This window comes from Arvicola amphibius, chromosome 6, assembly GCF_903992535.2.
Source record: "Arvicola amphibius chromosome 6, mArvAmp1.2, whole genome shotgun sequence".
NCBI classification, from domain to species: Eukaryota; Metazoa; Chordata; class Mammalia; order Rodentia; family Cricetidae; genus Arvicola; species Arvicola amphibius.
The window spans coordinates 19,330,112-19,344,328 of NC_052052.2; the positions used below are offsets into that span (position 1 = coordinate 19,330,112).

The 14,217-nt window shown below is 48.2% G+C and overlaps 1 protein-coding gene across 4 annotated transcripts in view; it reads left to right on the top strand.

The window, feature by feature from the left end:
- Wdtc1 (WD and tetratricopeptide repeats 1) overlaps positions 1 to 3,585 on the top strand; it is a 48,516-nt gene extending 44,931 nt beyond the window's left edge. For all 4 annotated transcript variants that reach the window (XM_038333147.1, XM_038333148.1, XM_038333146.1 and 1 more), the window contains 2 exons: positions 543 to 735; positions 1,692 to 3,585. In XM_038333147.1, the coding sequence (XP_038189075.1) occupies positions 543 to 735; positions 1,692 to 1,889 (391 nt within the window). In that variant the 3' untranslated portion in view covers positions 1,890 to 3,585. The remainder of the gene's footprint in view (positions 1 to 542; positions 736 to 1,691) is intronic.
- The last annotated feature ends 10,632 nt before the right edge of the window (positions 3,586 to 14,217 follow it).

Genomic DNA, 14,217 nt, shown 5'->3' on the forward strand with positions numbered 1-14,217 from the left:
TTGTTTTCTTTGTTTTGTTTTTCGAGATGGATTTCTCTGTGTAGCCCTAGCTGTCCTGGAACTCTTCTTTGTAGACCAGGCTGGCCTCAAACGCACAGAGATCTGTCTGCCTCTAGCTCCTCTGCTGGAATTAAAGGCATGTGTAACCACTGCCTGACTAATGTTGGTTTTTTTTAAATAAATATTTATTTATTATGTATACAATATTCTGTCTGTGTGTATGCCTGCAGGCCAGAAGAGGGCACCAGACCCCATTACAGATGGTTGTGAGCCACCATGTGGTTGCTGGGAATTGAACTCAGGACCTTTGGAAGAGCAGGCAATGCTCTTAACCTCTGAGCCATCTCTCCAGCCCCCCAATGTTGGGTTTTAATACAGTACTGACTAGTACCTGCAGTGTCGAAGGAAGAACCCCATTTGCTTGGTAGGGTTCTGAGTCTGAAGACCTGAGTGGTCCCAGGCTTCATCCTTTCCCTCAAGCCTTTACTTGAGACTTTAGGGGAGTCTCCCACCTGACTTCCCTGCCCTTTGTCCCCTGCCAGCAATGCTCAGTACATCGTCAGTGGCTCTGACGATGGCTCCTTCTTCGTCTGGGAAAAGGAGACCACCAACTTAGTCCGAGTGCTCCAGGGGGACGAGTCCATTGTGAACTGCTTGCAGCCGCACCCCAGCTACTGCTTCCTGGCCACCAGTGGCATTGACCCTGTTGTGCGACTGTGGAACCCGCGACCAGAGGTGAGGACACAAGCAGGGTAGCCAAAGCCAGACAACAAGAAACATAGGGACTGTGTTTAGAGCCTCTTGGCTGAGCTTCAATGCTGGGGAAGTGAATAAGCCACACAGGCTAAAGCTGCTGGGGTGTTGGGAGCCCCGGGCCCAGGAAGCCCTCAATACAGTGGGTATTTCTGGGGTGAGCCTGGCTTCTGCACTCTTGGAGACTATCCTTGAGCTAGCCATGAAGGTGAAATGAGCATCCACCAAGAGCAGGGGTGCAGGAGGGAAGACAGATCAGTCCCTCATGGGATGCCTCGGGCTCCCCCGGAGGCCTTTCCCTTCCTGTGCAACTGATGTATCTGCCCAAAAGCTGGCTTACGGGCTGACTCCTCAAGTCCCAGCGAGGTCCACAGACCTTGGAGTCTGGTACCTTAAGTCTGAGCTCTACCCGTTTCGCTCACCCCGGGGGCAATGCAACTCCAGAGGACGCTGTGAGGGCAGTCTTGCCCACAGAACTCCTAGGCCAGTGTGGCCTCCTCTGCTCTCGGTGCAGCTGGCAGACTGGAGTTCCCATGGTAGGTCTGATCAGAACTGACTTGCTGTGACTTATAGAAGGGGCTCCATAGGACCTTTCTGTGAGAGAGCCAAGATAAGGGGCTATTAGGGGTAGGGGATTGCATCTGGTCCCGAACCCAACACACGTGCTGTCCCTACACATGCACACACACGCGCACACACACACGCACACACGGATGGGAGGCATTCCCCCCCCAACATGTGTCCCTCCTCCCATGTGTTTTACCTTCCGTGCCCCATAGATGCTCTAGTGTGATCTCTCAGATACTCTGAAGTGGGCATTTCCTCTTACATCCTAGTATGTGTTCTCCCCAGCCCCTGTGCATGTGCCACAGGACATGCGCCTCCCTCGAATCCTGCTGGCCCTTCCTGAGCCCACTGCAACTGCCTTTTCTTGACAGAGTGAAGATCTCACAGGCCGAGTTGTGGAGGATATGGAGGGTGCCTCTCAGGCCAACCAGCGGCGAATGAACGCCAACCCCTTGGAGGCGATGCTGCTGGACATGGGCTATCGGATCACAGGCCTGAGCAGCGGGGGTGCTGGGGCCTCTGATGACGAGGACAACTCCGAGGGCCAGGTGCAGTGCCGGCCCAGCTAGATGCTCCCAGCCCAGTCCCCAGCCCTGTGCAGGAGATCAGAGGGCTGGGTTCTGTTTTGGTTTGTCTTCCCACCCCCATTTTTCATTTCCCCTGTTTTGTTTGTTAGTTTGGCATTGTGGGTGGGGATTGCTGCAACTTGCTGGCTTTCAGACTCTTGGGCTGATTGTCCCTTGACTGTCCCCAGCCCTGAGCAGAAAGGCAGGAGGGGAAGCCCCTCCGTCTGCCCTCAACTCCTGCTTCTGTGTCTCTGGAAGACTCTTGGCCCTTCTCAAAACCCCTTCTGCCTCCAGTGGGGAGGCAAGAGCTGAAGTTGTCTTCAAGGACTGCCCTGCCCTTCAGTTGGCAGCAGAGGGAGTGGAACTCCCTGCTGGCAAAGACTTGCCTTGACCTGTTGCCACTCCTGCTCCCCGCCTACAGGGCTAGCTCCCCTGTGGTCTTTCTGGAAGGTCCCTTCACAGCTACCAGTGTCAGGGTGGAAGCACAGGAGGGATGGGAGCCCTGGCGTGGCAAGGTCAGGCCACCTGCCCTGGCGGCAGTGGAGCTTCCTCATCCCCTCCTGGCCTGTTCCCCTAGGCTGTCTTGGGGGCTTTGCCTTTCCTATGATGTGGCAGGAGGTGGGGCACCTCATCCCACCCAACTGCCCATGCAAGTACTTTTGCGCCATGGCCACTCTCCTGGGGCGCTTCTCGGCCTCACTGTGACCTTTCTGCCAGAGCTCCCAGCCAGGCCTACTCTGCTGAGGTGGCGCTACCCAAGGACCCTTCTCGCCCTCTCCACCCTCCTTCCCACCCATGTGCTGAGCCGCCACAAAGACCAAAGAAGTGATGGCTTTTCTCTGTCCCTGCTGCTCTGGGGGAATGGGGTGGGAAAGTCCCTAGCTCAGCCATCCCTCCTCAGCAGTCCCCAAGCTTTACACTGGACACAGCACCACCCCACCACCAAGCCTGCCTCCCCCTCCTACCCCCCCAACCCGTGGCTCCTGTTCTCGAGGTGGGAGTTGGTTCATCCCTGCCTCCCCCCGCCCTGTGAGCTTCTGGGCTGCAGCCCTCCAGCTGCAGCCTCTGGGGAGAAGCAGCCTCCCTTCTCTCCCCTCCTCCCCCCTCCCTCCCTCCCTCGCCCCTGTCTCTGCCAGGTGCCTCCTCTCAGTCAAGCTTCTGAGCGGCCTGGAGACAGGAGGGCCATGCTAAAAGCTTTTTCACAGTTCTAAGAAGACTGGGGGGTGAGGCTAGTGGTGGGGGGTCTGGCACCATCTCATTGCTTTAATCTCAGCGACACAGGTGGCAGCTTTTCCCCCTTCCTGCCCACCCCAGGCCCTCTTCCCACCCCTCTCTTGTAGCTTGGTAATGAAGTGTGTTTATTGGTGAAGGAGCCAGCAGCTGCTGCAGCTCCTGCTGGGGGACTTGCTCCCCTGTCTCCTCCTCATGACCTTTCTCAAGCCAGGGACGGGGAGAGGGAGTGTTGGGCTAGGCCGTGGGGCACAAGAACTGGCCAGGGTCCCTTTGCTTTCCTATGTTCAAGCCACCTGCCATTTCTTCCCTCCACGCCTCCTGTCTCCCACCCACCTGCCTAGCCTGGGCCCTGCAGTGTGGAAACACATAAGCCTTACTGTCCTCTGGGGGCAGGAGCCGAGCCTTTTTGTTGCTCTGCTCCCAGGAGAGTGAGGGTGACGCAATTGATTAAAACCATTTTGTTCTAGTTGTGACTAGTGGCATTTGTTGGGATACACATGGGTCTTGAGCCCTCCCCTCCGTAGCTCTCTGACTGGAGCAGCCACACCTCTGCAGAAGGAAACCTGCCTTGTGAGGGTCATCACGGAACAGCAGCCACTCAGCCCAGCAGGCCGAGCCCAGAGGGAGGACTGTGGTTTGGCAGTAATCAGCTTTTCCTTTCTGACTTTCTCCCTGTGAAGTGAGGGATTTCTTAGAATCTTTAAACTAGAACCAAATCAGAAATATATATTCTGCCCTAGGATCCAGAAGGCACATGTTTCTTGTATATGTATTCTAGGGGGCGAATGTTTCACACAGTGTTACCCTTGCTACATGCTGTGTGTTCTGTGTGTGTCCTTTGCTCTAAATGGATTTCAGCATCCATAGTTGTTTTTTTCCTGTGTCCTAGATTTGGTGATTTCTTAAACCAGGTGATTTCTATATTTCTTTCTTTTTAAGATTTATTTATTATGTATACAACATTCTGCCTCCATGTATACTCGCACGCCAGAGAAGGGCGCCAGACCTCATTACAGATGGTTGTGAGCCACCATGTGGTTGCTGGGAATTGAACTCAGGACCTCTGGAAGAGCAGCCAGTGCTCTTAACCACTGAGCCATCTCTCCAGCCCCCCAGGTGATTATTTTTTTTTTTTTTTTTTTTTTTTTTTTTTTTTTTTTTTTGGTTTTTCGAGACAGGGTTTCTCTGTAGCTTTGGAGCCTGTCCTGGAACTAGCTCTTGTAGACCAGGCTGGTCTCGAACTCACAGAGATCCGCCTGCCTCTGCCTCCCGAGTGCTGGGCCCAGGTGATTTCTTAAACCAGAAGATTCCAGAATTTCTTAGCTCACAGCCTTATCACAACAGCAATTTTCCATGGAGCCCCCACCCGAAGCAAAAACGGCTGAGATCAATGTATTAAGTCTGTATGCCAAATCACTTAGAGTTTTTATGTCCTAGCAAATTAGCTATATTTTTTAAATAATACACATAAATTGGGAGAAACTTTTGAGACAGGATCTCTGGCCCAGGCTGGCCTTGAACTTCTGGTCCTCCTGCCCCCAACCCCTGAGCAGTGGGATCACAGGTGTGCACCACCACACCCAGTTAATGTGCTGCAGATTGTTGCATACTAGGGATGGAACACAGGACATCGGGCATGCTGGGCAAGCACTATCTAGCCAGTTACCGATAGGGTCTGTGTGCTTGTGTGCTGCACAGATTCTCAAACTTTTATCCAGAGCAAACACCACCGCTCTAGTCCCACAGTGATCTGTTTTTTATCACAGTGGCTGCTAAAAACCCAATTTTGTTTTTGTTTGAGACAGGGTCGATCTATTATCTATCCCCGACTGTCCTTGTAGACAGAGATCCTCCCGCCTCCATAGTGTCAGGATTAAAGGTGTGTGTTACTGCACCCAGCTAAAGCCCAACTTCTTGGAATGATGTAGTACACCACAGTCTCATAAGGGAGTAGACCAAGGCAGTGCGCCGCAGTCTCAAGGAATCCGCAGATTACCTCAAGCTGGTCATTTGCTCCATGGCCAGTAGATGTTCGTAGCTCTCAAATTTAAAATACTCCTGTTTGCTGTCGACACCCTGCCAGGACACCATAAGGTACCTTGGTACAGTTCAGGAGCTCTTAGTGCCACAGGAACGGTTCCACTGTAAAACTTGAGAATCTTCTTAGTAGCTATGGGAAGAGCCAAGCTGGGCTAGCTGGCTGTTCATCAGGTCAGGGCACAGACTAGACAGAGGCCCTCTGTTCCTAAATGAAGTCTCCAGAAGCCTCCAGATATTTCCAGACCATTTGTGTGAGAGGCATGGCCTCCCGGAGCAAGGAAGTCATGCAATGTGTGTTTCTCTGTGGACCCAGGTTGAAGATGGTGGGTAGAGGGGGCTAACTGGAGGAGACCATATCCTCAGTGAGAGACTACAGGCTTGGTCCTATAGACAAGGAGGAGCCATTAGAATTTACCAAGATAGTGGGAGAGTTAAGTGGCATTTGACCCTGCAGAGGACTGGGCTCTGTACCCAGCACACATCAGCCGTCTGTAACTCCAGTTCCAGGAGACTGACGTGATGGGTGCTACACATGTGATGCACAGACATATGTGCAGGCAAACACCTGTACACACAAAATAGAAATGAATAATCAAAAAGTGAGACGCTCTGTGGTACTTTTTGAGACAAGATCTCCCTGTGTAGCCCTTGCTATCCTGAAACTCACATTATAGGCCAGGCTGGCCTTGAACACAGTTCCACCTGCTGCTTCTGCCTCCTGCATGCTGGGATTAAAAATCACCAAGCTCAGCTGGGTGGTGGCGGAGCACGCCTTTAATCCCAGCACTCGGGAGGCAAAGGCAGGCAGATCTCTGAGTTTGAGGCCAGCCTGATCTACAAGAGCTAGTTCCAGGACAGGCTCCAAAGCCACAGAGAAACCCTGTCTTGAAAAACCAAAAAAAAAGAAAAAAAAAAAAAAAACAAAACCCACCCACCAAGCGCAGCAAGGACGACATTTTAAGAATTGCACCAGGAACTTCCTTTTTATCTGGCAATGGTACTCCCCCTAGAGTAGTTTTAGCTTACAGAAAGTTGAGGGGAAGGGGGATGACCTAGTTGGTAAAATTCATGCCACACAAGCATAGACACCCAAATGTGTCACGCAGCTGTAGTCCTGATTCTGGGGTGGCAGAGACAGGAAGATCCCAAGGGTTGGTTAGTCAGATGGTCAAGTTGAAATGGTAAGCTTCAGGTTAAATACAAAGACTGTTTTACAACAGAGCAATGGACCAACCTCTGGTCTACACGCATGCGTGTCTGTATACCACACACACACACAAGAGCAAGCTGAACATTGAGCTCCATGCATCTCCCCCTGACTGGTTCCCTACTACTGATTCTTGCTCTAGTCTATGCCAGTCTGGTCCAGTCTGTTGCTCTGACGAAATACCTGAGAAAAAGAGCAGGGAAGCTTTAGTTGATGATTTCCATAGGCTTTGGGTGATGGACAGACAGTTGGTCCCATTGCCTTTCAGACTGGCAGAGCAAAAACATGGTGAGATAAGAGGCAGAGGGAAGGTGTCTGTAGTGGTGGGGCGAGCAGGCCTGCTTTTCGTCCTGCCCGGTTCCCGCACGGTTAGCCTTACACCCAAAATAACAACACACAAATTGTATTCTTTTAAACACTGCCTGGCCCATTAGTTCTAGCCTCTTATTGGCTAATTCTCACATCTTGATTAACCCATTTCTAATCATCTGTGTAGCACCATGAGGTGGTGGCTTACCGGAAAAGATTCTAGCCTACATCCATCTCGGGTCGAAGAATCATGGCGTCTGCCTCACTTCCCTTCTTCCCAGCATTCTGTTCTGTCTACTCCACCCACCTATGTTCTGACCTATCAGGCCAAGCAGTTTCTTTATTAATTAACCAATGAAAACAACACATAGAAAGAAGACCCACCTACATCAGGTGCCCACTCCGTAGTAACCAATATCAGTGCCACCTAGCTGGGGATTTCTTATCCAAGCCATGGCATTGGCTAACATTTGTTACTATGGACAAACGGGTATTGACTACATTTCAATTGTTGCACCATACAGAAGCATACTTGAGATACACACGCACCATTATGCTGTCACACAGGGCAGTCCACTACTCCTCTTCACCCTGCAGCAAGATTTTGTTTGTTTTTGAGACAGGGTTTCTCTGTGTAGCCTTACTGTCCTGGAACTCCTTCTGTAGCCCAGGCCGGCCTTAAACTCGAGTTCCACTTGCCTGTGCTGGGACTAAAGGTGTGTGCCACCACTGCCTGGCTGTTATTTTTTTTTTTTTTTAATCTTTAGGAATGGGACTGCAGAGCTGACTCGGTTCTTCTAGAAGAACAGAGTCTGGTTCCCAGGATCCTCATTGGGCTGCTCAGACCTCCCTGACTCCAGCTCTAGGGAGTCTGATACCCTCTTCTGGTTTTCACAGGCAACTGCCTATCTGGTATACACACACATACACAAAACAGAGATGCATTGATAAATTAAAATTCTAATTATCTAAAAAAAATGTACAACGTGAACACACACATTTACTAACACATTGTGTTTTGAGACGGGGCCTCACTATGTAACCTGGAACTCACTATGTAGACCAGGCTGGCCTCTAGTTGTAAAGATCCACTGCTTTCTGCCTCCCAAGTGCTAGGACTGTAGGCATGTGCCGAGCTGTATGAGGTCTATATTATAAAAATTCAAAACTGATAATATTAAAGTAAATGGATAGTTCTTTTGGATAGGAAGAGTCAACATTAATATGCTAGCTATTTCTGACTTGATCTATAACTTCAACAAATAATATCCAAAAGTCCCAGCAACTTATTTTATGAATATCAGCAGAGTGCTTCTAAGGTTTGTATGGAGAGGTAAAAGATCCACATTAGCCAAGACAATACTGAAGAACCCAGCTGCAAGATGGACTAAAAACTATAGTAATAAAGACAGTACAGGATTGGCAAGGAATAGGTTAACAGACCAAAGACACTAAGCCCCCAGACCCACATTAAGTATAGCCAACTGGCCTTTGGTGAAGGAACAGTTGGTTCAATGGGGAAAGTATAATCTTCCTATAATCCATGTGCATTAGAACTGAACATTCACATGTCAAAAATAAAAACCATCTAAAGGTTTATTTTATTTTGTGCATGTTTCTGTGTGCCACATGAATGCAGGTTGTAGATGGAATGGCAGGCCGCTTCCTGCCGCCCGGCTCACGGCCACCAGCTAGCTTTGCAGCGGGCTGTGTTCTGCCGCCCTGCTAGCTTTACCCGAAATAATTACACGGAAACTATATTCATTTAAACACTGCCTGGCCCATTAGTTTCAGCCTCTTATTGGCTAATTCTCATATCTTGCTTTAACCCATATTTAGTAATCTGTGTAGCACCACGAGGTGGTGTCTTACCGGGAAGGATCTTAGCCTGCATCCATCTCGGAGAGGAGAGCTATGGCGTCTGCCTGAAGCATCTGCCTGACTCTGCTTTCTTTCTCCCACATTTCTGTTCTGTCTACTCCATCTACATAATTTTCTGTCCTATCAAAGGGCCAAGGCAGTTTCTTTATTAACCAATGAAAGTAACATGACAGATGACCCTCCTCCATCATTTCCCCTTTTTCAGCAGGTGACCCCAGAACCAGAACAGCACATTGGATTTCTTGGAACAGGAGTTAAAGGTGCTTGTAAATTGTCATGTGGGTGCTGGGACCTCTGCAAGAGCAGTAAGCACTGTTAACCTCTGACCTATCTCCAGTCCACCTTTAATCCCAGCACTCCAGAGACAGGCAGGGTGATTTCTGTGAGTTCGAGGCCAGTCTGGTCTATAAAGCAAGTTCCAGGACAGCCAAGACCGTTACACAGAGAAACCCTGTCTCACACACATATATATACACACACATTCAAAATCTGAGCATGGCGGTTTATGCCTGTAACAAACCTTGTCAAAAACAGAGTAAATTTTACAGAAAATCTATGTGACCTTGAGTTTTATAATGAACTTTAGATACATCAAAATTATGATCAGTGGGGAAAAAATGATCCATAAGGCTTCATCCAAATTAAAAACTTTGGCCCAGCAAAGAACACTGTTAAAGAATGAAAAACCAAAGATTATAAGGAAGTAGTGCCAAAACATCAGGTAAAGGACTTAGGTTTGAAATGTGCAGAGAGCTCCCATAGGCCAGTTCCTGTATTTCCAGGCTGGCCTTGAGCTGCTTGATCTTTGCCTTTACCTCCCGAGCACTAGGATTGCAGGCGTAGACCACCAACCCCAGCTTGCTGGTTTTGTCTTGTTTTTTCAAATGGCCTCCCACCATGTAGCCTGGGCTGCTCTGCTACTCTCAGCAATCTGATGTGCTGAAATCGCAGGCATGCACCATCACACCCAGCTCCAAAGTATTCAGGAATTTTGAGCCCCGTGTGGTGCACTCAAGTCTGTAATTCAGCAGTTGAGAAGTAAAAGCAAGAGGATCGGGAGTTTGAGGCCAGCCTGAGCTACTACAAGACCTTGTCTCAAAGTGCAGGAGCAGGGGGCAGAGATCTAAACAGGAGCTGGAGAGAAGGCTCAGTCGTTAGGAGCACTGGCTGCTCTTCCATAGCACAATGGGTTCAGTTCCAGTCTTCATGGTGGCTCTCAGCTCTAATTACTGGGCATCCGACCCCCTCTTCTGACCTGTTTGGCCACTGCATGAACATAATGTCCACACATATACACAGGCTGACACTCATAAAAATACATATTTAAAAAAATCAAGCATGGTGGCTCACACTCAGCACTCAGAGGCAAAAGCACTCAGGAGGCAGAGGCAGGCAGATCTCTTGAGTTTGAAGCTAGCCTGGTCTACATAGTGAGTTCCAGGACATCCAGACCTATGTATAGAGAGACCCTGTCTCAAACTCCACCCACCCCAAAAAAGATCTAAAATGATTCTTCACCAGACATATTCTATAGGCATTGCAAAAAGATAGTTAATAAAACAGGCAGGGTCACACGTCTCTAATCCCAGTATTCAAGAGGCAGAGACAGGAGGATTGCTGATTTGAGGGTAGCTTGGTCTACATAGTGAGTTCCAAACCAGCCACCGCTACATAGTGAGACCCAGTCTTTAAAAAAAAAAAAAAAAAAAAGTCATTAGCCGGGCGGCGGTGGCGCACGCCTTTAATCCCAGCACTCGGGAGGCAGAGGCAGGCGGATCTCTGCGAGTTCGAGACCAGCCTGGTCTACAAGAGCTAGTTCCAGGGCAGGCTCCAAAGCTACAGAGAAACCCTGTCTCGAAAAACCAAAAAAAAAAAAAAAAAAAAAAAAGTCATTACAACATTTCATTGCAGAATAGCAAAATAACAGAAAACTCCACACCTATCAGGATGGTTTAAGCAAATGACAATACTAAATGTTGACAAGGATGTGGGGCAATTGGAACTTTATTCATTGCTGATAAAAAAATGCAAAATTATGTGTGTGGGGGTAGTGCATGCCTTTAATCCCAGCACCAGGGAAGCAAAGGCAGGAGAAGCTCTGTGAGTTCAAGGCCAACCTGGTCTACAGAGTTAGCTCCAGTACAGCCAGGGCTGTTACACAGAGAAACTCTGTCTCAAAAAACAAAACAAAAATGCAAAATAATACTTTAATAATCAGAAATAGGATCTTTCTACATAGCTAGGCTGGTTAGAAGTCTATGTGGCCCAGGTTTATGAGCCTTCTATTTAAGCCTCCCCCATGATGCGATACAAGCATTAGCTACAACACCTGCCTATAGACACACTTTTTGAGGACAGTTTGCGGCTTTTTGTTTGTTTTGTTTTTGTTTTTTGAGACAGGGTTTTCTGTAGTTTTAGAGCCTATCCTGGAACTAGCTCTTATAGACCAGGCTGGCCTCGAACTCACAGAGATCCTCCTGCCTCTGCCTCCCTAGTGCTGGGATTTAAGCCATGAGTTATAATCACCTGTCCAGTTTGCAGTTCTGACAAAACCAAACACAGTCTACTACACAATTCAGATTAACTCCTCGGTATTTATCGAAACGAGGCAAAAATCTATCTATGTAAAAGCATATATACTCACATATGCATAAAGGCATACGCTTGTTTATAAGTGTTCTGTTCATGATTGTCCAAACTGGAATGGACCAACATGTGCTCCTGGGAAGAAAGGGGGGAACGCTGCTTTTTAATCCACATACAAATAAATATTAAAAAAAATAAAGCCAGGCACAGTAGCACTCAAGAAGCAGAGGCAGGTAGATCCGTGTGAGCCACAAACAAATTAATAAACACATAATGAGGAGCTAGCTGCGTGCTGTGGCGTGCACCTGTGGTCCCAGCTACTGAGGAGACTGAAGCAGGGTGGCCTGAACTCAGAGTTCAAGGCCAACATGAACAGTACTTATCTTCCTTCAGAAAAAAAAAATGAACTGGAGAGATGGCTCATCATTAATAGCCCTGGCTGCTCTTCCAGAAGACGGGCCAGGTTCAACTCCCAGCACCTACAGGGCAGCTCACAACAGTCTGTAACTCCAGTCCCAGGGGATCCTATGCTCTCTTCTGGCCTTAGGAGTTTCCAGGCTCATGTTGTGGTATATAGACCCAAGCAGATAAAACACCAATACATATTGTCTTAGGCTTTTTTATTGCTGTGAGGAGACACCATGGCCATGGCAACTCTTACAAAGAAAACATTTAATTGAGGTGACAGCTTACAGTTTCAGAGGTTCGGTCCATTATCATCATGGTGGGGAGCATGGCATCGTGCAGGCAGACACGGTGCTGAAGCTGAGAGTCCTACATCTCCACAGGCAGGCAACAGGAAGTTAACTGACTCACTGGGTGGTATCCTGACCATAGGAAACCTCAAAGCCCGCCCCCACAGGGACATGCTTCCTCCAACAGGGTCATGCTTCCTCCAACAGGGCCATACCCTCTCTAAAAAGCCACACCTCCTAATAGTGCCACTACCTATGAGCTTATGGGGGCCAAATACATTCAAACTACCACCCATATAAAATAGTTTAATGTGCATAGAATAAATGCATAGTGAAATCAGTCAGTAAAAGCAAAATGTTTTGTGATTCAACTATGTGACTCTGGAAAAGGCAACAGTATAAAGGCAGGAAAAGATCAGCCGTTTTCCATTTTTAAAGTGTTCTGCTCCCATGACTCATCCAAAGCTCCCACTGGCCTCGCTGATAGAGAGCCTGGAGCTCAGCTAGGCACACGTGGTGAACATGCACGACAAACCAGACGTAACACATGGAGGTGTCTGTGTTCATGGTAGGCAGGTGTAGCCCCAGAGGCCTCCTTCCTTATAGACCCTGTCCAAACGTGGTTGTAGAACCTAAGAGACAAGTTAGCTACTTCATAAGTCTCAGGCCTGGCCATAATCTGGACTGCCTAGGATCTTTTAAACATTGTCTTTGTGCCCTACCCAGAGCTTCCATAGTAGAGCCCAGGCAGCCATGCATTACTTGGAACCATTCCAGGTTCACTCTGTGATGAAGCCAGAGGTGAGAACCATGAATCTATAATGTTCAAAGTATATATAAGTGTGGACAACAAATTCCAAAGAGAAAGGGAAAGGATGGTTTGCCCCAGGCCCCACAGTGAATGAAGCAGTCTGGAACTAAATCCTGATCTCTGATGTTGGGACTGGAGAGATGGCTCAGTGGTTGGGGAACTCGGAACTGACTCCCAGCATCCACATGGTGCTCAGAACCATCTATCTATAACTCAAGTTCCAGGGGATCCAATATCCTCTTCTGGCCTCTAAGGGCACCAGGCATGCACATGGTGCCCAGATATACATATAGGTGAAACACTCATAAAAATATATCTTCAAAAATAAAAAAAATTAAATCATTTTATTAGCTTAGCCAAGGCCCTAGTTTTATCTTTATCAAAACTTGACAAACATTTTCTGTAGTTGGAGGCTGCTTGTTTGTTTCCCAGCTTCCCAGGCCCAAAATAATCACACAGAAACTATATTAATTGCAATACTTTTTGACCAATAACTTAAGCGTATTTCTAGCTAGCTCTTACATCTTAAATTAACCCATTTCTATTATTTTTTTGTTTTTGTTTTTGTTTTTTGAGACAGGGTTTCTCTTTGGCTTTGGAAACTGTCCTGGAACTTGCTCTTGTAGACCAGGCTGGCCTCGAACTCACAGAGATCCACCTGCCTTTGCCTCCCAAGTGCTGGGATTAAAGGCGTGTGCCACCACTGCCCAGCATTTCTATTATTTTATATTTTGCCATAAGACTTGTGGTTTACCAGTAAGGTTCTGAGGCAGGCTGCTGGGGTTTCCTTCGGCATCGACATGGCATCTCTCTGACCCCGCCTTCTTTTCCTCCTCTATCTCTGCTTGGAATTCATAGCCCCAAAGCAGCTTCTTTATTAACCAATGGTAATAAAAACATATTCACAGCATACAGAGGGGAATCCCACATCAATTTTCTTATGTTTTTATTCCCAATACAGCTTTCATCTTCTTACTGTGTGCCTGGCATTGGGCTGGCCACTGACTCAATGAGAATGCTTACAATACACCCGGTTCCTGCCGGTTCCTGCCAGCCTGGAGCTTCCTGATTAATTGTACATTATAGAATAGCAAGTTCAGGGATTGTGTGTGACCCTGTGCATTGGCCTTCGATGGGAAACAGTATCTTCTCCAGTGCTGCCCCATCAGCAAGTGCCCCACCATGTGCCGGACTCAGACCTAACGATATCAGCACTGAAGGCAGACAGTGGAAGGCACATCCTGCACTATGGCAGGGATCTGCCGCTCATGGTTCTACCCTTGACTGCTACTTATTTCTTTACATAAAGTAGGTTCTGGTCCAAATAAAGGCAGTTGTGAGCTGCCATGTGGGTGCTGGGAATCAAGCCCGGGTCCTCTGGGAGAGCAGGCAATGCTCTTAAACACTGAGCCAGCTCTCCAGTCTAACTCTTCCTATTCTTATCATTCCCCCTTTCCATCAGAGACAGGCAGGTGTGGTTCCTACGCTTCAGACAGATCCCTCCTGTACACCCCCATCTCCCCGGGCTCCACCCCAACAACCTCTTTAGATGTATTCCTGCAGCAAGCT